A 24,668-nucleotide genomic window follows, 5' to 3' on the forward strand; every position below is an offset into this window, starting at 1 on the left:
GCAGTGAATGAAAATTAGGTTACATGTGATCAGCTTTATTATTAATCAGATGAAAATGGATTTTTAACATTTTTCTAATGAGCAACAGAGAAAGAAGAAAATACCATGAATAAAACTACAACAGGGAACAGCAAGACTAAAAATGCACTATGGGCATAACTAAACTAATGTGCATTAAATCTGAAATACTTAAATACTATCTCAAGAAATAAAATGCAGCTGCATGTTTTTGTGTCATAAATATATAGAAATCTGCAGAAATACATACTCTAATTTATATTCTCAGTCCTTTGTTTATAACTAACTAATGAACTGATTTCTTCTTACAGTATATTATAGCAGCACCAGATAGCACCACCATGGTTCAGATTGTGTCAGTGTTTCCATTATAAATCCTGTTTTTCAGGGGTTTATAACTCAGCTGTAAAAATGCAGCCCAGGCTAAAACTTATTGTAAAGGTCTCTGCCAGGAAGCACATCTATGTAACAAATGTCATTGGTCTATTCTAGGGTTACATGAATGTGAATTATACAAATAATACAAATGTTTACTAGTTTAGGATGTTGCACTTGATCATTTTATAAAGAACCTCTGATTTAAAAAAAAAATGCGCACACATTTATAATATAGTAAGCTAATACGCCTTTGCACCACAAAAAGAAAGAAGTTAATAATTAACATTTTCTAAATAGTCAAATGTTGATCCTGTAGGGAACAAATATGTCATACTTTTTGTTTCTATACACTGAAATATTGTCATGCTAAAAGCAACGAAGTGCCATGGAATTAGATTACTGAATATTTACCTTACAGCCTACATGCTGGAAACAGACCTGCATCAGATATTTAAATCTCACATTAATAAAAGATGAGGCAATATCTTTTATTGGACCAACTTATGTAGGTGGAAGGAACAAGCTTTTGAGCAAGGACTTTTTAGTTCATCTCCCTAGGAGGAGCAGAAAAATGATGAAGAAGGATGTCTTAGCTCTGGCTAAGAAGCAAACCCAAGAACAGCCGTTTACAAAACAAAATTTGCAGTGGGTCTCAAGCCTTTTAACCTTTCCAGTCATGTATTCGACTGTATGTTACTGTTAAAAGTTTAGAACAAAGGCTGGCATTAAGCTATCTGAAGTAGAGCAATTTGCAACTTTAATGGAACATCATTATTAATATTATCATTTGCTGTGTTCTGTGGGTGGAAGGCACAGCTTTTTAGCTCCACAGAGCTCTTCCTCATGTCTTCGCAAGCGCTCTGTGAAGCTCGAAAGCTTGTTCCTTTCACCAACAGAAGTTGGTCCAGTAAAAAAGATTACCTCACCCACCTTGTCTCTCTCATTAATGTTACTCAATCTCAAAGGAACAATAGAAGAAAAAAACCATATCTGTTAAGTTACACAAGGAAAAAAGCACGGGTGAAAGTAACTGCTAGGTTTCTAAAAGATCTTGGGACTGGTAAGAGATCATGGTACCCTTTGGGCCTAATCCAAAATCCACTGAAGTCAATGGGAATCTTTCCATTGACATCAATGGCCTCTGGATCAAGGCCTTAGTACACACAGCAGGGAATGAGCACATTTTAAAGGTGACTGCAATGTCTCAAAAGCTATAACTCCTCCCCAAAAGCACTGTATTGGCCAAATAGATGGTCTCTCTCTCTCTCATCCCAAACTCAAGGTTAAATGATACAGTGGCTAACACAACGGGAAAGGAGAAAGGTTAGTAACGAAGCACAGAAAACTCCAACCCAGAAGGGTAAGATCTAGAATCGGGGAGATGACTGTAAAATCACACAATTTTCACTACAGCATCAAAGAGGAACAGAGATGCCTGCCAAGCTCTTTCACATATTGTAGTTTCCTGTTTCTACCATTAAGGGCACTCTCGCAGCTCTAAGAGGAAGTGTCACATTGGAGTGGTATGGGGGTGCGCGCAGGCACTCTTCTGGTAGTGGCACACAATGTATGCAGGGTGCTGGATGAGTCATTCCTGAGCAGATCATGGCAAAGGCCGCAGCATGCAATCCACTAATTGCCATGCTTCAGCTGACAGCAACTGCATTGGGGTGCAGTGCATGACCATGTGCCCCATCACATCCAGCCTCATTCCTTGTGCAGATGGTCTCTGTCCATGCTAGCCCACCCAACTCCCTGGCTGTCTGACTGCCTCCTGCATTGGTGGGCAAGGGAAGGGAAGAATTCCCTACACTTTCATTCCCATTTCTTTGTGCATTCATGCAAGAGCAACCACAACATAGGCCTAAGGGGCTGTTTAAATAATATTGCTTAAACTACAGTACAACTGCATTGTAGTGGATATTCCATTCCCTTCTGCTATGGTGAGTGCATGACAGCAACTCATTTAAACAGACTCAGTAGTATTTACTTTAAAAAAAAATAAAATAAAAAAGCAGAGCATAAATTTGCTGTAGCTTATATTAGACTGTACCCTGCCCTTACAAGGTATTCATGCAATGAGGTAATAGGTCTTTTCCATCTCTCACTATTATAATCCTGTATTTTGCCCTAGTAATGCTAGGAAAGAGATGCCACCCAGACAACAAGCGATAGAGACAATCACCAAACAAGATGTAAGTAACGGTCACCAGCTGATAGTGTGAATATTAAAATGATCAATAGGAACAGGCCCAGCAATTGACAGCAACAATCAAAACATAGAGCAACTGCTATTGCCGGCCACAAGTATGTGCCAAAACAGCATCATTGCGAACCAAGACTGCCTGGAGACAAAGCTACCCATGACGTTCATGGCACTGCTCTGGATGCATTGGTCGCGGAGGCACTAAGAAAGATTTACCAAGGGAACATAAGCCACTGTACAAGAAAACATAGGATGAAATCCACCCAGAAGCATAAGAGATGCCCCAAACAGAAGAACTGTTATTGTGGGAGGAAGAGCAGTGGGTGTTTAGGGGGACTCCGCACTTAGTGTCTGCTGGGAAGCTGGGGTCAGCACTGGCTCTGGTTGGTTTAATAATGTGAAGAGGTTTTAGAAGCATGCCAGTAGTGTGGTCTGAGGATTTGTAATTATGCAGATTCATGGCTACAGAGCTTGTATATGGGATGCATGGGGATCATGGTCCTTGGACCAGCCCAGTGGTTGGAGTAATGGAAATAGAAAAGCTGCAGAGGTACCTCATGCCCTTACTGTGGGTTTAAGGGTACTTTTCATCCTACCAACTAACTGCCTGTATTTATGATTTGTCCAAGAGGAGACGAGGTAATTCTGCCCTCTTTGATTAGGGGCAGGTGAGTATCAAAAGGTTATGAAGGTCTGTTTCATCAAGTATCCAAAGTCTGAACCTCTTTGGTCCAAGAAACTGGACAGGAAATCTTATAGGAACAGACTTTCTCATGTGATTTTCCTGGGTTATGTCAGAGAAAGAAGTAGTGATCAATAGGTTTCTTGATGGTATAGCCACATTTGTGTTTCTGGTTTCAGAGGAAAGCAGGAAATACAGAAGCAGATAGTCTTGTAAAAGAAAAAAGTGAGAACCTACATTAAAAAAAAAAATTCATAAAGGTACAAAATGGGCATTTAGTTCCTATTTTGGAGCAATTTCTGATTAGTTCATAGTTTATGTGAGGTGATCTTTACTACTGCCTGTAAATCTACCCCTCTTTAATAATAGTGTATGTTCCTTTAAGAAAATACATAGACTCAGAAGAAAAATGTAGAGCAGATGCCATAGTATTTCTGATTATTAAGCTAAAGAGCCATGTAAAATGTGTATAGCATACTGGCACCAGTTCCTTCCATACTGAAGCTTGTTTGTGAAATTAGCTAATTAGGAGGATTTTGTTTGGTTGGTTGGGATTTTTTTGTTTGTTTGTTTGTTTGTTTCAAAACTTAGCTTGAATAAATTTGTGTTAAGCACAAGAATGAAGAATTTTGCTTTTCTTGGCTAATTCTGTATTTTAAATCCTCACATATCCGTTGGTGCAGCACTGTACATTCTGGATAGAAGTGATTTGTTAAAAAAGCAAACATTTACAAAAATCTATTTTGTGAGACAAAAATAAAATAAAATAAAATCCCTTACACTTTTCCTCAGAATAATTGTCCATCATGGATTAAGGTGAATAAACAGATTCTACAGTATAATCTTCTTTTGTCCTTTAATAAATTAGCTGTGGGGAAAAAAGTGTTTTCGGAGACATTCATAAGCAATGGAAAAGGTATATTTAATGATATGTTAAAAATATAGGTTTTTAACTCAATTTCTTAGCCCTTAACAACAAAGTGTGGCAAAAGACAGATGAAATTATGTTCTGACTGAGTACATGGAATAAACCCAATGGGAACTTCTGTATATAGTTATCAGTAGCACTGAAATATGCTTAGGAAAGCAACAAGTCTTTTGTTCTGTTGACAACAGTTATTACAATTAATTCATTTTGTGATTGGTACTTGCACTGACTGACAAGGTGTTATTTTACCTCAGTAAAAGTTAAAATGGTAATACCTACATACGAAATAACACTGTGAGCTTGCTATCACTCACTCGATAAAAGAAAAGCTCATATTCAGAAATGCCTGCTCAGCTACCACTCTGAGAAACCCCAAATACTAGTTTGAGGCTTTTTTCCTCTCTACGAAAAGTTTTTGCTTTCGTACCTTTGCAAAGTTTTTGAAAAAATGTCTAATAGCTTGCATTCTGCTAAGGGAAAGACCAAAACAAACTCCCACATGATAATCAACAAAACACATCTATGGACAAGGCAGAAACTCTCTGAATTGTAAGCTCTTTGTATTGAAATCACAGATATATTTACATTTCACCTCACTTTGGGTTATGTTTCTGTGGCCAAACTATTACCCTTGGACAGACAAGTGCATTTCCCATTGACTTCAATGGGAGATGAGCCCAGGGATCCCCAGGCAGAATGTGATTTTAATCCCACTGAAACACTGACTAGCACAGGCACAGGAGGAGAAGAGAGTTTAAAGGGTTAGCAGAGCAATACAGCCTTGCAGCAGGTTGTGAGAGAGACAAGTGCTAGCTATTCTAAGCCAAAAGGTTCCTACACCAACACTACCATTGGATTGATGATGATAGTACTTAAACCCCGATCCTGAAATGAGCCACATGCAGGTGGCCCCTGCAAAGCCCCATTAACTTCAGTTGTGTTCCACACAGGTCCAGGGATGAACCCAGTGCCATGTAAACATTAACAAATCCTCACAACATCCCTGTGAAGAAGGGAGGTTTTATTACCCATATTTTACTCCTGGGGAAGTGGAGAGTTCAAGAGACTAGTCTAAGGGCACACAGTGAGTCAGAGCCAGAGCCAGGATTAGAACTCAGAAATCCTTATTCCCCCCTAGTAGAGACATTACATGGGGTCAGTGCAGATGCAGGTGTTGCTCTAAGCATTGGGGCAGGGAGCATCGGAAATACAATAACTTTTTCTTCTTTAAAAATGGAAGAAGATGGAAGGGGACTCACATCTGGGGACAGAGAGTTATGACAGGAGGCTTCTTTTCATGGGGGTGGGGGCGAGAAAAAAAGTAGGGGAAATGAAGAAGCTGGCAGCCCCTGACATAACATCTTACACCTCTTCTGAGGCTATGTAAAACCTAAACTACGTGCCAGACTCAACCTACCAGATTATGCAGTCTGTAAAGAGGACAATTCTGAAACACTGGGTGACACTAGAGAAGGGCCTGAGTGACAGTCTGGTTATGGATCCAAACTTCCCCAGATTTTCAGGGTATTCACATCAGCCAGTTAGAGAAACAGACCAGTAACAAAGTTTGAATCCCGATCAGAGTATCATTCCCCCAGGCTCAGGAGTCTAAAAGTCTGCACTTTTATTTCTGGCCAATGACACAGCTTTACAAACAGATTGAACAGGAATGGGTGCTGTTGTTGAACGGCAGATATTGATAGGGATGTGGCCTCTTATGGGAGCTGTAAGGAGTGTTAGATCATTTGATTTTCAACTTTTGCAGTAAAATCCAGCAAACCAATGAATTGTTGCAGTTCTAGCAAATGGCAAATACCTCATTAGATATGGACAGTTCTGCACATCTCTACCTTTTTGATAAGTTAGCCTCACTAAAGCATTGACTTAACAGAGAATCATTATAAATCCCCATTTTGAATTGTTTTATTAGCTGTATTTATCACCATCTCAAAATCAATTCTATATTTTTAAATTAAAACAAATGATTATTTGCACTGCAATCAATATTAGGACATTTCCCTTTTTTAAAGGAAAAAATGGAATACAAAGAAATGTCCTTCTTTGGCTGCATCAGTCCAATTTCAATATAATTCAATATTTAATAAATATAATCCTCTGTGTCTGTGCAAAGAAATATCATAAAAAATGCAAAAGGTTTCATGATCTCCAATAACTTGTATGAAACAAAATATTTCCTTATTCCTTCCATAAATACTATAGTCTTATGCTACTGGGGTATGTTTCTCCTCATGTATTAGAGTTTGTTCTGAGTATGTATAAGAAAAGAGGTTTGCATATTTAATGGTTCTAAAAACAAAATGCTACCTATAATCTCAAAAAAATTTGCATCTTTGTCTCTTTAAACTTCTGTGGCTTGATGATTTTAAAAGGGCAAAAAAATAAAAACCTTATATAATACCTAATTTGTACATCTGTGGTTTCCCTCTGACTCGTGTAGGCACCATATGTTTTTAATTATCATAATAGCCTTAAAGAACCTGTTCAGTGGGAAACACATATGATCCTTTTATTACTGGTTTGTAATTTAAACAGTTTGAACAGAAAAGGTCTGGCTGTAAGGGACTGACAGGCACAAAGGTCTAAAAACCCTGTTATTGACCTCTGAAAGCATGAGTTCAAATCCCACCCACTGAGGTGGGACCTAGCTCTCCCTTATTTGACAGAGGTAATTGGTCACATGTGAAATGGCTCTTCAGGACTTTAAAATACAATCTCGAATGACTCAGTCTTTCAGTCAGAGACTGACAAAATGAGAGCAACATCTATAAATATTATCATACAACTGATCTACGTTTTCTTCTCCTTGGCTAAAACTATGTGGCTGATACTATAAGTGAAGCATCAGGAAAGTCAGAAGCCAAAAATTTCACCAATACTCATTAGCTGTTGCCCTTTTAAATTCACAGTTTTGTCCTTTATGCAAACGTGAGATTCAAGAACATCCCATACACCAGTCCACTGAAAATGGTTGGATAGTCTGAGTTGAAATTAAAATTAACAAGTTCAATTCACTCCTGATTCTGGACATCTAAACACATAATCGGTTTGCTAATATTATTAATTATCATTCAAGCGACAACCTTTGACATTGGCATGCTCCCACAACTTCCCAACTCCAATCACTCAAACAGAAAATCATTGGCATGAAAAGCAACAGCCCTAATGAACAGAAATTACAAATAAGAAGTCACGAAACATACAATTCCCCCTTTCCAGAGGAAAAAAACAGAAAAAAGTTATCATAGAAAAGTTAATGGCCTGACCCAAGTTAAAATTCTGTATCCATCACAACTTCATCACCAAAGCAGAAAATCTACATCCTAAACAAAGACATAAAGGGGAAACATTTAGCTACATTAAGGTTAGACATCTTACCCTGTCTAGAACCAGACAGACAGAATATTTCCTCGAACATCAGTCTGAAACGTTTACAGATCAGGAAATTTAGAGTTAAGATTGTACAAATATGTTCAGAATAGGTTTGCGGAACCACAACTCCAAATTTTCAGAGATTAAACGTTTAGAGTTTGGAATGACAGTGTTCTGATGAGGTTATTTTTCTGAGAGGAATGTAGGCCTGATCCAAAGCTTTCCCCCTGACTCTAATAGGCTTTGCATGGAGCCTTATATCTGCCCAACCTAAACTTTAGCTTAATTAAGGCTCAGATCATCCCACTCATGGAGAAGCGCATGCGAGGGAAACAGCAAGGAGGAAATTTTCCCAGCACTAGTCCCTTTGGGGGTGGAGGGCAGGAAGGGGGGCTTGAGGGGCTGCATCCTATCCCAAATCTGCAGGTCTGGGGATCTCTGTGGAACTGAACAGCTTCATGCAAGGCCAGCACAGGCCCCTCTTTCCCTGGCAAGGTGGCTCCTGCCCACAGTCTGCTTTCCTTAGCTGGATCAGTTGCAGCCACAATGGAGACCCAGAGGGAGGTAACAGAGCTACTAGCTGTATTACCTCCTCAACGGATTTTTGCATGGAAATCCAGGCACTGAGAAGGAAGCAGAGCCATAGAGACAGTACCTCTCCTGCTCCGTTACTTCCCATACCTAGCCACATGCATCTCACTTCTCATGGAGCCACATCAGATGTGTATCACACAGGATAAACAAAAAGGGTGGATATACAATGCCATGAACGCTCCATTCTCCACCCCGGCGTCCTGTCTTCTCCATGGAAACTCAAAGATCCAAATGTAGATCAGAAGGGCACAATTTTGATTATTTAGTATGATGGGAATATACGGTAGCTTAAATATTTGACATCAAACACATAACCATTTGCTTCTATTTTACCTTACAACTAATTAGTGTTGCAATGCCTGAGATAGAGGATCAAATTACCCTCTGTGGACTTTCTGGGACATCATAATTTCTCAGCAAATTCTCGCATACACAGCTCTTTGCTCATTCTCTTTTGTTTAAGAAGTTCTGCATAGAACTGGGTTGTATAAAGAGTTCAGTGCGGAACTCTGTGTTGCAGAAATGCACATTTTCCAACCTTACCACTGGAGCTCCTAAGTTCCTTGAACAGGAGTTATATGACTCCCAGAGTTTTCAAGCTCTATTGTGGGACTTGCATGCTCTGTAAGGGCAGCCACAAACAGTATTTCATCTCCCAAGACTTTCCATTTTCAGAAATTCAGTTTTTGCTGTCCCAAAATTATATTCCCAATCTTTAAAAAAGTGAACACTGTGTACTAATTCACACTAATAAATGGAAAAAAAAACAAATTTACAAAAGTGAAAAAACCCATCTCGCAAAATGCATTTTTCAATTAGCCTCAAATTGTCTCCCTCCCACCACCCGCCAATTCTCCTCTGAGTAGAGACTACACGTGAGATATTCCAGAAAGACGATTTTTTGAGGAAGGGAGCGTGTGTATGCACACTAAGCCTTGTAGGACCTGATCTAAAGCCCACCGACTTCAGTATGGGAGTCTTTGTAATGACTTCAGTGGGGTTTGGATCAAGCCCATACTAGATAAGGAGCCACAGCCTTAGCTACGGAGTCGCCAGCATGGCTCAATACTGAGGCACAAGGTCCCCCACACATAGGATATTTATTTTGTATTTTCCTTAGATCTAGGATTCTGGGTCCAATTTTCTAGTCAGGCAGAATTTAACTGATTTTAAATAATACTCTCAAATTTGGAGCTGAAACCACACAGATTTTTTTTTTGTTTCGTTTTTTATAAATCCAGTGAAAAACTGTTTTTTCCATTCATTCCCACAGTTTTGCTGGCATTATGAATACTTTTTGTGTGCCCTACAGTATAGAGAAGCAAGACACAAATTATAGGTAAACTTGAACTGGTAGGTGTGCTGAACTCTTGATACAGAGATAAAACTAGGAAAACACCAGAAGCTGCCCATAGCCATGATGGCCAGTTATGACCTCCCAACACACAAACAGAAACAGAACGTTATTGAGAGGGCATTGCTCATTCCCACATTGATTAGATGTTTGTGCTGATCCTGCTATACACAAATCATATCACAGTTTAGTCAAAGGGTTCTCTGAGAACACACGAGAGGAGGAAGAATTGACTTGACCCACCAGAAATCATACCATAGCAACATGAGGGGTTCATAAGACCCTTGCTTACATGTAACAGAAATGTTAAGACCAACCAATTAGAAGTTAGTCCAATCACTTCTCATCCCAACTTCTAAGTGTAAAGAAAGGTTCTTTCTTTCCTCCCTCTTCTTCTCCCTCTCCCATAAATCACTCAAGCAATCAAATCTTCCTTAATAGAAATCTCCAGCCTGGACATGAGATCATCTCTTTCCTTCTCTATTTAAGGATCCCCCCCATTACTATAAGGATCCTCCAAACTTCCAAAAAGGGGATAACAATACTGCTGTGATCCCATCTGCAAGCAGCAATGGGACTGTAATGCATAAAGCATAAAACACCAAATTCCCACAGACAGCATCTGTCTTACGACAAACAATGGACCATTATCTTGTAAATAATTCTGATTAAGCTGCAGCATTTCCCCCACACAAACAGTAGGGGAACAAAGGGGGAGGATTTTTCTAGTGGGTGCACCAGTTCTCTCCTTCCCTAGCACCACCACTCAGTTTTTTATTCAGCTGATTGGTCCCCCTTTCCTTTTCCCCATGGTTTGGTTTTCATGTTCTGACCTTATCCTGCTGCCAATCATTTCTGCAAATAAAGAGGGAGCCGTCATGTTAATGGGATTCCCACCTCTATCCTTTGGGAAAGCTTCTCTATGTTAATTTTTTTCTTCCCAATGTACAGTTATATAACGATTAGTGAACAAACCCAATAAGCCCTTTCTTTTTCAAACTGCTCTCTCCATAGGGGATTGGTAATGGGATATAGAGCCTTTCACCGCTATGTTGCCAGCTTGAATCCATCGCTGTGACCTACGGGTATTACCATCTGATGGCTGCTTGATAGCCCATGTGTAATGAGTTTGGTGGCAGGCGCATTGGTGTCCTCAGAAAAAACAAGCAAGCACTATAGTTGGCAAAAATTGTCCCCTTTCTTCCTGTTCTCAACAGAGAGGTCAAGGATTAAATGGTAATGGAAGTCTGAACAATCATCTCCCTCTAGCTGCGGTCCCCTCAAGGTCAGGAGTGAGGCATATTAGTGAGAAGCTTGCACTGGTGTTGCCATTGTTCCACCCGTGCAGTGGAATAATCGTGGACTTCGGTCTCAAGGACTGAATCTGGCGCATTCAACCAGCTATTAATTTGCCAGGGGAAGATGGAAAGGGATTTAAAAACCAAACAAAGCACAGAGATTAGAAAATGGTTAGTCATACAAATGGTCACGTTTAATAAAACCCAAATAGGACTTACATGGTCCCCTGTCCTAGGGTTCATAAATCCATATACATGCCAGCTGTGTATTGGAGAGGGTCCTGGAGTAAGTCTGACTTTGGTCTTTAATTTATCCACTTCAATGCAGAAACCTTTTTTAACGCATCTGTTTTGATAAATGTCACATCTCTCCACAGCTACAATGTGTTTTGGTTTTTTTCCTAACTTCCCTTATTATACATGTGAAATGTTCTGGATCAAATGAACTTTTTGGTGTTAGAAAAGCAGAATGAACTAATTAATCTAGAATAGACAACATCTGATGAAAAGCAGGCTATAGAAATTTTAAACTACAACCATAACATGATTTGAATTCACTACCAATAAAAACCTATAGAAGATACGTCATCTATTAGAACCAACAGCTTGTGCTTAACGGCCATAGAACTTTGAAAGTACTATTTCAGTCACCCAAGGGTCACAGCTAGTTCCAGGAATGCAAGCGAATATTGAGGAGAACATCGAGAGTGAAAAGGAGAGGATGCTGGGAACACTGAACATATGAATTCACCAGGAATGAAAGCATATGTTGTGCTAGATCCTCAGTCCTAATAAGAGCCCCTTTGTGCTGATCTGGTGGCATAAAGTGTCCGTAAAGTTGCCCTACATGGGCAGTTGATGATTCCCCTTGGGCAGGGGAATCCCTGAATTGTATAGAACAATATGCCCTCCCACTTGCCACAGCCTGGCATAGCGGATGGACTGAGGGCATTGCCAGAGGGATTCTGGTAATGCCCAGAATGGGAATGGGTGGCTGTTACCAACTGGTACAAATTAGAGCTGTCCTGAGATCCAAAATCATGGATTTGGCTGTAAGACAGACTCAGGTGGGAACTGGAGCCCTGGGAGGTTTCAAAGCTGGGGTGTGATCAAGTCCTTTTGGAGGTCAGTGGCATGAGCACTTCACCTTCTGTAAGATTCATAGAATATACCCCTCTTCAGTGAGAGACAATTTTCCTTCTGATCCACAGCATAGCATTCTATTTTCTAATTGACTGTTGGTCTGAGCACAAAACAGTAGATGGTCCATGCAGGAATGACTGAAAAACATGCACCAGTGAAATGCACTGTGGATCACAGAAGATCTTCTTAAAGAAACTCATTCACCTATATTTCACTGTGAGGATGCTGTGAGGACTTAGTGAGGGTCTGGGTGTAAATCATTCAGATTGGGGTTGAAGTTCAGAAACACTTATTTTTAAATGCATATGATCCCGTCAGCAAACTCTTATTACAGGGGAAAATCTTAAACCAGTTTGATGTCCAGCATACTGATCTATCACCTTCTGTTCTCCTGTGTCTGGAAAGTATCTGCAGTCTGTGCTCTTTGTTCTTACTGTGAAGAATATTTCTTTTATCTCGTTTCTTGTATAATGCAGAGTGCTCTTATTTTCCTCCTCCACTATTCTGTTGTAAATAAACCTTATTGCTGTTTATTTATGACCAGTGAGTGTGCTGCTGAATTAAAAGGTACCAAAGGTTACTGTAATCATGAAAGATCCACCTTCAGGGAATGTTAAATTCAGAAAAGTGTAAGAGGAGTGTTGTAGGGAAGAGTATCCAGACCAGAGTACATGTATTTAAATCAAATAGACACTGGTGGTGGCAGACTGCAAAAATCTTCTCCTACCAAGCCAAGCTAGTACAGTAGTGATGGGTGAGGTCTGTGACCATGATTTTTGGGGCTTCTGCCCCTTGCCTCCCCCCAGGTTCATCATGATGAAGGTAAAGTTCATGAAAATTTCTCTTTTTAACCCCTGCTTTTGAGAACCCTGTTAGGATACTGAATCCTACAGTTGAGGTCGACTGGACGACATCTTCTACTCTTGCTACTGTTGCTCTAACCACCCTGAGAGGTCTCAAATTGGCTTTTATCAGTCCAGTTTATGTTTTGACAATAATAGAAACACACAGGGATTGAAACCCTTCCCAGCAGCTAACCAGTAGTCTACTGCCTTGCTACAGGAAATGACAGTGCCTTTCAAACTTAGCATTGGACAAACTGCAGAGATAGTCAGTGGTATAATCCAAGAAACATGACCATATCTTGGAAACGTTAGTACAAAGGCCCATACCTAGTATCGCTTTGGAAAAGCCAAAACAATTGTTTATTGAGAAATGTTTCTTTTCTACATATGACTCATCAACCCTTGAAAAAACAGGATTTCTTTTATAATACAAGTGCTGACACAGCCTTCACTAAAGTGGTGTGACTGCAGCTGTATAATTACAACTTTAGATTTGATGTTCTGGACCTTAGGTTATGCCGTGCAGACAAATATTCCATTGTATTGCAGAGAATTCTTCTCTTTAGTCATATTACCCACAGGACAATAAGGAGTACATTCTCAGATCAATGCATAGAAATTTCAGCATGTAACACCCAGTAGTATCACACATGACTATACCCCTGTGAGGGTCGAGTAGGTTCATCATTGCCTATGCCTTTTTTTTTTTTTTTTTGGAGCAGTATGATCCAAATAAAAGGAAGAAGGATCTCACACTGAGTAGAGATAAATGTTACAGTTGTCTCACAAATGCTGTAGTATTTCTAGCCATTCCAAAATAGCATAATCGTCTTACTGCTCAACTACAGATTTTTCTCAGTACAACACAGAACACTAAAATGTCAGGTCCTGATTCAAAACTTACAGCATTAGGGAAGATGTACCATTGGGAGAAGAAAATATATAGGCTTGGTTATATTTGTTTCTTACTTCTATTGAGTCTTAAGTGGTGTATTAAATAAAAGATATCCTCCTACGGGCCCAGTTCTACCAACACTTAATACCAGACCTTATACCTACTACTAGCAGTAATACCATTTATTCCACTGGAACTATACCCAGTGTTTGCAGTATCAGGCCCATTTATTGCTTACTTGTCACCCTGTGCTTTCTTTGTATCCCGAATAGGCTCTCATGTGAGTCTATGGTGAGAGGGCTGGTTAAAGACTTTTACTACACACTCTTTGTGAGGGAAACAATTTGGTTGGCCTGCATTCACCACAAACCTAGCTAGCTAGGTAGGTACTTTTAAAAAACTGCACAGTGTGAGATGCTTATTAATAAATGATATCTACTGAAAGACAAAACAAGCTTAAATAAGAAGGATAATTGGTATAGACCTGTATGCTCACAGTATTCAAATCTAACTATAGATATTGTACATAAAGGGCCTGGGTTTGTAGTCCTCACTGAAGCCAAATTCCCAATGACTTCAACTTCAGGACTGGACCCAATTGCCACAAATACAGTACTTAGTCCTGCTCAAAGGTACAACCCACTAATATATCTATATATCTATATATATATTGTGACAAAGTTCCTCCTCTATCTTGGTGGGTCCTGCGCTTATTGGCGGATTTTCTTGCCTCAGAGATTCACCATGTGGGTTGGGGAACAGCCCAGAGACCTTCCCCGCTGGAAGAACCCACAGTCCAGGTCAATTGGGAGGTTTGGGGGGAACCCGGGCCCGCCCTCTACTCCGAGTTCCAGCCCAGGGCCCTGTGGACTGCAGCTGTTTATAGTGCCTCCTGTAACAGCTGGATGACAGCTACAACTCCCTGGGCTACTTCCCCATGGCCTCCTTCAAACACCTTCCCTATTCTCACCACAGGACCTTCCTCCTGGTGTCTGATAACGCTTGTGCTCCTCAGTCCTCCAGCAGCACACCCTCACCGCCTCTTGCTCCCAGCTCCTCACACTCGCACCACAAACTGAACTGAGTTCCTTTTAAAACCCAGGTGCCCTGATTAGCCTGCCTTAATTGATTCTAGCAGCTTCTTCTTAATTGGCTCCAGGTGTCCTAATTAGCCTGCCTGTCTGAACTGGTTCTAGCAGGTTCCTGATTACTCTAGTGCAGCCCCTTCTCTGGGTCACTCAGGGAACAGAAAACTACCCATTCAGTGACCTGTATATTTGCCCTCTACCAGACTCCTGTACCCCACTGGTCTGAGTCTGTCACTATATATATATATATATATATATATATATATATATATATATATATAAAGGTCATGAGCCTGATTTTTTTTCTTATTTACACCTGTGCTACTCTTGAGTAATTCCACCGACTTCAGTGGACCTACTCCTAGTTTACACCAGGAGAATTACATAAAAGGAGAATTATGCCCCATATTCCCTGGAAATCCTCTCTCACAGAAGGGCCAAATATAAATGCACTGTTTATATATTTAACCAAACATTGCATTGTTCTAATTACAAACCACTGAAGGGAGAAATCTTGCCAACTCATCACTTAAAAATTGGCCTTTTCTTTAATTTTTTTTTTAAAAAATGCAACTAGTTGCTTTGTAGAGTTTGCCTCTTAAAGCATATAAATTGTGGATTCTATTAGTCTTCCAGCAGATAAACCAATTTCTTAGAGTTATGTTGTAGTTTGAATTAACAAAATGACTCAAAACTGCACTAATGGTTAACAGCTTTTTTTTATTAGCAACACTGAGATAAGTTATTGAAGCATTTTTTGTATTGTTTTACATTCCATTTAAAAGTGACCTAACTTGTAACTCCATATACATTTAAAGATATAGTGTGACACTTATTCAGAAAGCAACAATTATTAAAACTTACATGCCTTCATTACTAGGAACCTTAATATATTTTCTAATTACTTCCAACAATACTCTATTCCAAAGCACATGATAACCCAGTAGACGTTTACACATTTTGCTTCAATCACAGGTTTTAAATTGTGGGTGTCAGAGTGCTGTTCATTGAATTTTACTGTCATTTCTTGGTTAATATTGGAAAACCTGGCACAACATATTAAACTGGAAATACTGCTTAAAGAATATGAAAAAAGATAACTACCATAATTTTTTTCCTGCTAATGCATTACAAAATACAGGACCATTAAAAACTCAAGTAGAAGTGACAATAAATAACCTTAACAATTTTAAGGGAACTTTCACTTATGCTAAAATCCATTCCTTAGGCTTACTAAATGCATAAATAACTAAACATATTATAAACCTCTATTTTGAGGTTACTCTGATGATTTGTTGTACATTGTAAGTGTGTTGTGTATACATATATTAATGCCTTCACTTAAGAATATTTGTTTAATAAACATAGGTATATCATTTTTTCTTTTGCTGAAGTAATTAACAAACCACACAATTAAATTTATCCCAGGTACTATAATTATCTGGGAACATCAGATAAAAAACAGCAATTCCAGCTTTGCAGTATTGTAAATAACAAGGCCTCACCTGTGAGAGAACGTTCTAAATTACAGAGATTTCAAAGAAGAATTTGGCTATTTATTTCTGAAAGCCAGTAAAATAAAATTACAATGGCTCCCAGACTAATTGTTTTAAAGTCAGCCTTATATAATGAATTATTTGTACATTTAGTTCTGACTTAAGCAAGGATGTTTAAACTGTTAGTGCAAGTATATGAGTAGCTATAGGAGATACTGTACATCAGATCTCAGAAGATACGAACCCAGATCAGAATATCTTCTAACTTTGGGAAGGTCTGGGAACAGCTCTAACCTTTTTGGCTCATTCCAGGCTCTAGATTTAAATAATAGTCAAAAATATCCAATAATTGTAATTTAAATTAAACCTGGGCATAAAAATACATTGTTCAGGAGTTGAAACTCAGAGTAAGTTCATACAACTCTAATCTTATATCATTATTGGGACTATGCCTTTCTATACTAGGGTTTGCACTGCTGAACGTGGCCTCTCATGACTGGAACTGGAGCAAATACCCTAGTGGAGACAAGGCCTCCTTTTGCAAACACCTGTCCCCCTTTCAGATCCAAATCCAGTGAGACACTGAATGCCCTTAACCTCTACTGGGAATAGAGGGCACTCAGAACCTCTCAGCAATATCAGAAATTGTAGGGGTTAATTATCTATTGTGCAGGTGGGCGATGGGGTGGAGGAGGAGACTATAATATGAAAAAAATTAAGACATTAAAAGTGTGCATCATCAAACATTATGATATTAGTGCCCATTTTATCACCAAGCTGGGTTCTAATGTTACACAATATGATAAAATTAAATGATAATATGAATATAACAATGAAATGTAAAGCCAAACAAACATAAGACCTGATCCTGGTATCCTTAATCATGCAAGCAGTCCCACTGACTGAGAATAAGGGATGCAACACTGGGTCCTTAGCTTCTGCTTAAGAAGTCACTGTTGATTCAGACAGTAGCTTTTCAAGCCAAAAATATGCAGAAAAAGGAAAGTAACATAAACAAGGCTAAATGTCAACAGTGTTTGCAGACTTACAGACACCATCCATTTGTTTGTGCTGAAATGACTAGCGAACCATTTGGCAAATACAATGCTATTCACAGACCAGCCCTGTTATCCAGCAGCGCAAACTTCACTGGATCACTGGCATTCCCAGTTAATTAAAAAAAGGAAGAAAGCCATATGAGTTTGGTTTGATATTGCCATGCAAATGGCAATGCCTCATCCATAAATGCAGCTGAAACCTAATACTGAAGGTCCAGCCGGTTCTGATTTCACTTACACTGGTGTAAATCGAGAGTAAATTCAGAAATGTCAGTAGAGACATACTCGTGTAAGATCCAGTTCTGAGATCAGAATCAGCTCTGGAAAATCATTACTGAAAAGTGAATTAAATAGTTTCAAAAACTCTCCAACTGATAAAGAAGTCAAAATAAATCCTTTATGTGTTTCTATAGTGACTAAAGAAGAAAAGAATACTCTATTTCTGGTTACTCTTAACACTGCAGCTCCAAACAAATTTTTGTGGTACCTTGCACTAAATTAAATGCATTACAAGATACTGCAAATGGACATGCATACTACAATTTCCTGCACTAAAACTGAACTTTTATTACTCACAGCCGTCCAAAACATTGGAACTTTTCAGATTTTTTTGTTTCTGTCTAAAACAGGTTTAATTGTACAAATGAGCCACAATAAGAATTAAATTGAAGTTATCACAAGAAAAACAATTTCAGCAACCATTATGTGTACTATATTTGTTAGTTATATCACTACAGATTTTTGAAGGTGTTAGTCAGTGTTAAAATCTTTTTCGGTTTTGACTCCTGAGGGAACAGGCATTTAGTCTGACTAAATCATCTACTAAAATATCAGGGTAAAGTACTATAATTATGTGTCAATAAAGCAAAAATAATAAGACACTAACTATCTTCCTCTTCTTCCAGCCCCCTTCTCTCTGCTAAGAGCAGCTCCACACTCTAACGCTGTTTGAGAAAAGCTAAGATACTGCTCTTTCAGGAACCGAGCCTGTGTGGGGCACCTCCGGCCTTCAAGGGGAGCTGAAGTTTCTCAGCATTTTGCAGAATCAGAACCTAAAAAGATGGCTTACATACAAAACCAAGGATCTCTCCAATTTTCACATAAAGACAAAAAAGATGACTGGGTGGAGCCAGCACAGGGGAGACAGCACCAAATGGAGTGGAACATGAGAGCTTGGGGAAGCAAATTAGATTTATTAGAACAACATGGAACTGACATCGATATGTGTAAGTTCTATACCACTATATCATTAAACAACCAACTGATGCTAAGTAGTGTCTCTGTCCAATAATGTGGAAGACTACTAGCTGTTCTTTGAAAGCTTAAATACAGTCCAAGCGTAAATGGAAAGTATGGATTTTTTTTTGTCAGAGTCATAGAGTTTAACGCCAGGAGGGACCATCTAGTCTGGTCTCATATATATCACAGGCCACCAACACCACCCAGTACCTGCACACTAACCCCAACAACCAAAATTAGACCAAAGTATTCCAGCCCACAGGACACTTGACTGTTATGTGCCATAGGCAGAGATTAGGAGGGACTGAGGCGCACCAGTGCCTGAGGCCTCCAGAATTACAGGGAAATGATTAAGTGAGATATACCCAGATAAGTCTGGCAAGTGACCCACAGATACATGCTGCAGAGAAAAATGAAAAAACCTCACTACCAATCTGACTAGGGGGAAATTCCTTCCCGACCCCACATATTGCGACCTGTTAGAGTTTAATGCCAGGAGGGATCATCTAGTCTGATGGGAGTAAGCACCTGAGGGACAGAGAGTGCTTGGCACCACCTCAGAGCACTGACCCATCCCACCCAGTATCCTATCTCCAGCTGTAGCCAACCCTGAAGGAGATAAAAAAAAATACCTCCCAGAATACAATGGGGGGAAAAAATCCCTTCCTGATCCCTTAAGACACAAAGAAAAAAATACTAAATGGGGTCATGTCATAAAATAAATCCTGTACAAGCCTAGTATAAATTAGTGACTCAGAACAGGAGGTAGAACAATGTTATTACAAGAAAACTAAAAGTACCTGGAAATGTAGGTAGTGAAATGCATGAGGCTTAAATAGAAAGAAATACTGATCGTCTAGTCTTTTAGTAATAGAATAGGGACAGACCATGCCCCCCATCAATCTCCAAATGGAAACAGATTTCAAGGTGCAAAAATATGGATATTCTGACTGAGTATACCTTAACAGACAGAAGCCTTGACATGACACAAAATCATCACTCTTTACACCTTCCCCAAGTGCAATGAATACTATCAACAGCTAAACGGTGTGCTACAAATCAGTTGCTAGATGTACAGGCAGGCCCACATTCCTGAATAATATGAGGTATCAGAGACCATCTAGTTCAGCTCATGGAAATATCCACTCAGGGTTCCAATACTAAATTCAGGGAAGTTAAAGAAGGTCAGGAGCACTTAGAAATAGTTCTAGGTGCATCAAAAATGTGGTCATACCTCCCTCCTTTCTGCTCCCCATCCAGCCATGTAAGTAAAGGGAAATATTAAAAATGTCTGTAAATATTTTATTAAGTAAACTTCTTGATGTGGGAAATGTAAATATTCTGTATAATACATAAAATAATAATACTTTACATTGGTGTAGTGCCTTCCATTCAAGTGTCCCAAAGCATTTTACAAGCATGAATGAATTATGCTTCACAACATCATTATATCCATTTTCTACGTGAGGAAACTGAGGCACAGCCATGTTAAGTGACTTGCCAAGGTTACATAGCAAGCTGGTGGCAGGTGAGGAATAAAAATTAGATTTTCAGATGCTTATTCCTGTGCTGTAACCACAAAGCCCTAATTCAAAAGCAAAATCTGCTGAAAATTGAGGATGACCTTATGTATCTCTGAAAACCAAAGCTGCTTTCCTGAATCCAGAAATCTAACTTAACAAGTGTGCCAATGGGAGAAGTGATCTTAACTAATTCAGACAAAGATATTATTTTATTTCAGTTATTAGAAAAAAATCTGTTCTGACTCTGGAAAGAACAATAGTCTTCTCTCAGCAATCACACAGGGAAAAAACAATTGTGCAAGGATTGCATCAAAGATATGTCCTTATAATGCTCTCTCTCCTAGGATGTTCCTGATGTCCACATGGTGGTAACTTGCACATCAGCAGATGTGGAAAGGGGCCAACTTTGTACAATCTCTATGGGCTCATGCCTGAGCACAAGAGTGACGCCCTGATAACAGATTTGGGTCTCTGCCTCTAGCTTTCTGATCTCTGAGACAGTAAAAGACAGAGAGGGCCCATTATTGAGGTGGCGGGCTTCATCCAAGTGGGAAGGCTAGAGCTAATAAATTCACAGAGGGTGCCTGCTGACTAATCTGCAAGTGCAGAAGCATCAGGTGAGACTCCCCATGCTAACACTCACAGATGGAGCATGATTTCACAGTACAAAATGTCATAGAGAAAATGAAAACACAAGCCAGAAGTCGTTACTGGGTGGTGTCTAACCTAACCAAATAAATAAGTAATTATCATCACTGGGCTTGTTGATCCTGGTCCTCTTTTGTTAAGAGGTATATAAATGTTTTAAATAATATATTAAAATATTCAGCATTTTAGTCATGTTCTGCAAATACACAGTAGACATGTCAGCTAAGAATTTTAAAATGCTATTTTTGGAGAGGGGAGAAAAGAGGACTTGCATTGCATTTTTAGTACAAAAAATAGCTTACAAAATAGAACAGACAAGCTTATGTTGTGTTGCTTTTTTTCCTTATGCTTCAAGTTAAATGCAGGATCACTGGGCAGAGCTTGGGAGTCAGTCTTTAAACTGTAACTCAACAGCTCATAATATGCCTACTGAATTGATTGAAAATGGGAAAAAAACAAATAGAAATAATATTACCTCATTTCGAAAATATTAGGGTTTTTTTGTTTTGTTAAACATTTTCTGGTGGCTTGATTCTTGCTGGAAAGCAGATTCCTATGGGTAGTGTGAAAGGGCAAAATGCATGTTATTTTTAACACTGTAACTAAACTGAGGAGCTGGAAAAAGTTTGGAGTGTCTTTTAATTTTTCTATTTTTAAAATTATGATTTCTTTGTCATGTTTTTATTTATGACTGTGAAACTGGTGAATTATATTCCTCGCATTGAAATCAAAATGGGAAGTAGGGCTTTATGAACCACATAACAAAAGCAACTGCCAATATTTTTCAAATGGTCAGAAATCTATTTAGTGATTTCTGACAATCTGGAATCATTTCCAACTCTGTAGTTACCTTTTAGTTAATCAGGAAAAATAATTGTACCAACTGAGGCCCAGAGCTCCTGGAAACACTTGTGCATGTGCCTAACATAAAGTACATGTTTAGTCCCATTGACATTAACGGGAGTTCCCTCTTGCTTAAAGTTAAGCAAGGGCTACAAGTGTTTACAGGATCCGGGCCTAAATTCTGAGTTGTCCTAACTTTATTAATCTGGGCTACTGTTTCTTTTATCCTGCTAAACAATGGAAAGGAAGTAAATCTTGTCATGAACACTCAACTGTGATTGTGAGTTTTATTTTTGATTAGTTTGAAGGTATAGTGAAACAACATTACTCCAATCCATTTGTGATTGGAAATATAACGGAAGTCTGTCATCCTTTGCTGACACTGCTTTTTGAAAAAGACACAGATTTTCAAGGGATTCCATATTACAGTGTTATTCTGTCAGAACTATGCTTACAGAATAGTAGACAAATAAAAAGCTGTTATATTCTCCCCCAAATGATTTTAACTTTTCATTTTTGGCAAACAGACTGTGTGAGCTGAGAAAGAAAAATTTGAATTTAGTAAATCAGAGATAAATAAGAATAAGAGTTTTCTTTCTTTCTTAAATTACCTACTGGCATAATCCTATTTAGGTAATACACAACTTGTACAACCTCCAGTTAGAACAGTGAAAATATAGTTACTTAACCTCTGAAAATAATCAAAGATCACAGCTATATGTTTCATACTGAAACAAGTCACAAAAATGGCAAAGGGGGGTAGGAGGGAACAAATATTGGGTTCCTGACTACAAATAGGAGCATTCCATCCACTTGGCATTTGATTTGGTTAGTGTTGTGTGAATTTAATATACCCTAATTCAGTATAAAGAAAAAAGTATGAGAAAGCAAGGTTGGCTTGGCAAAGCATCCAGCGTTTTTTTTTAATTTTTATAAAATCAAATACTGAAAAGTTTGCAAGTTACCATGTCAATTTTTAAAAAACTTTCCCCCCTCTGAATAAATGAAGCAGTAAATATCGCCTGCACATGCCACTAGCACAGTCTATATTTGCTGCTACTTTAATTTAAAAACAGTATAATTCCTAAAAAAATTGTATAAGTGTATGCAACTCTAGACAGCACATAGAAGACTATTCTGCTGTCAGCTACATGCTCAGTGATTTATATGGAGCTGCATTTGTAATATAGTAGAATTTTGCCCACTGATTTTTTTAACATTTATTTTAAATTTGCATTTACTAAGAAATGTGGTTAAGCATGTTTAGAGAGCAGCTTAGTGATTCGCAGGATTGTTTTCTGAAATGGTCTGAAAGAAGGTCTAAAACTTACCACACAAGTCAGGTCTCTTGATACATCCACTGCTTGCTGTGCTACTTGCAAGTCCATTAAAGGCTGCTAAGCCATCAGAGCTATAAGCTCTTAGGACTGACAACATGTTCATCTGCTTCTCAAGGACCTGTGGACCCTGTACTTGTTCAGGTTTCATCACACCTTGTGCAGTTTCATGGGAGGAGAGAAGATTCTGGCTGTGCCACTGCTTTTCTGTTTGGGGCAACCGTGATATTAGTCCTTGTGTTGGTTGTGAGGTGACTGCGCTTTGTATATTGTCACCTCCTTCACTGCTTTCTTTATTTAGGGCAGATAAGTGCTTGTTCATAATATCTGGTTCTGTTTCAATGTCCTCATCTTCAATGTTTTCTTCCTTGGAGGATTCCATATCCTCAGATGAAGCTATGTCAGAAAGGTCATCAGTTGCACTTTTATTTACAGAGTCAGAGAGCAAAATATTTGGGTCATCTTCAGATTGTGTTTTCACTTCGGGTTTGTTACTGGTGCAAGAATTTTGTGCTCCTGTGCCAATAACACCAGGATAAACACCAAACTGCTTGTAGAAGTCTGTTGTAAAATTACAAAAAGTGGAATCCATATGGCTGGGCCAGGCAGCATTCTTTTGTTCTCCCAGCATCTCTTTATTTTGTCCTTGGGTCATTTTCTCAGAAGCTGAGTCCAGCTGGCTAATCAAATTTGAAACTATTGCCTCTTTGCTGGGCTGCACTGAAGAGGAGAGCAAACTGACTTTGTTTGCTGAAGCCGAAGCCTCCCGAGATTGATCTTTGCTGTTTCCTAAAATATTATCTTTACGTTTAGCTTTGCCTAAGTGATTGGCTTGGAGATGCAGAGCCATTAATTCCATAGATGACGTTGTAAAGGAACAAAATAAGCAGCCATGCCAAGCAATATTGTCTTGAACTGTAACAGATGAACCTGGAAGTGAGGCAGCATCTGGCCTCACAGATAAGTCAAGAGGTTCATACTGTGATTTTTCTGTTTTTCTTTGTGAGGACTTGGTATTTATTTTATCCTCACCGCTCTCTGAGCCCAGAGTTTTTATGGAAAGTGAATCAGATAATGCTTTATCCTTCATTTCTTTTTCTTTCTTTAAGGAAGTTAAGACAAAGCTGTCCATGAAAGCTTGCAAAGACCCTTGGAAGTTCACACCATTTCCAACCATGCTCTGATATGCTCGGCCAAGTTCAGAAAAGTGTGTTCCTTTGGAAGATATGTCAGAACCCTTCATATTCTCTGAAGATACCTCAGAAGACATGCCAGCTGCTTGTCCTTGTTGATCTCCAGAAGAAAGCATTCCTGACGTCCACTGCTGAGAGACCAGGCCACTTCGGAAATCAATACCAGGAAGACCCTTGAAGGCTCCTCTCAGTATGTCTGGTCTAATAAACAGAGATCCTTTACTTGATGTTTCGTCCTTGTGTTCCTGACTTTGAGACTGCCCAGGGAGAGGTCCAGCTCCATTCTGTCGCTCCCTATGGTGCCGTTCCAAGTGGTATTTGAGGGATGCAGACTGAGTGCCTGCATAGTCACAATGTGGACACTTGTAAGGTTTCTCACCTGAAAATACATACAAAAAAGACAAATATATAATGTATGTTATCTGTGCTTCGGTCTATGGAATAGCGAAGAAAAATCAACGTTTGTTCTTTTCAAACAAAAAAACCCCACCCTTCAGCTAATATTTTAAATG

The 24,668-nt window shown here is 39.0% G+C and overlaps 1 protein-coding gene across 7 annotated transcripts in view; it reads right to left on the bottom strand.

Moving 5' to 3' along the window:
* ZNF536 (zinc finger protein 536) overlaps nt 1–24,668 on the bottom strand; it is a 427,243-nt gene that overhangs the window by 129,285 nt on the left and 273,290 nt on the right. For all 7 annotated transcript variants that reach the window (XM_054049383.1, XM_054049385.1, XM_054049387.1 and 4 more), the window contains one exon: nt 22,958–24,535. In XM_054049383.1, coding sequence (XP_053905358.1) covers nt 22,958–24,535 — 1,578 coding nt within the window. The remainder of the gene's footprint in view (nt 1–22,957; nt 24,536–24,668) is intronic.

This window comes from Malaclemys terrapin, chromosome 14, assembly GCF_027887155.1.
Source record: "Malaclemys terrapin pileata isolate rMalTer1 chromosome 14, rMalTer1.hap1, whole genome shotgun sequence".
Classification (NCBI taxonomy): Eukaryota; Metazoa; Chordata; order Testudines; family Emydidae; genus Malaclemys; species Malaclemys terrapin.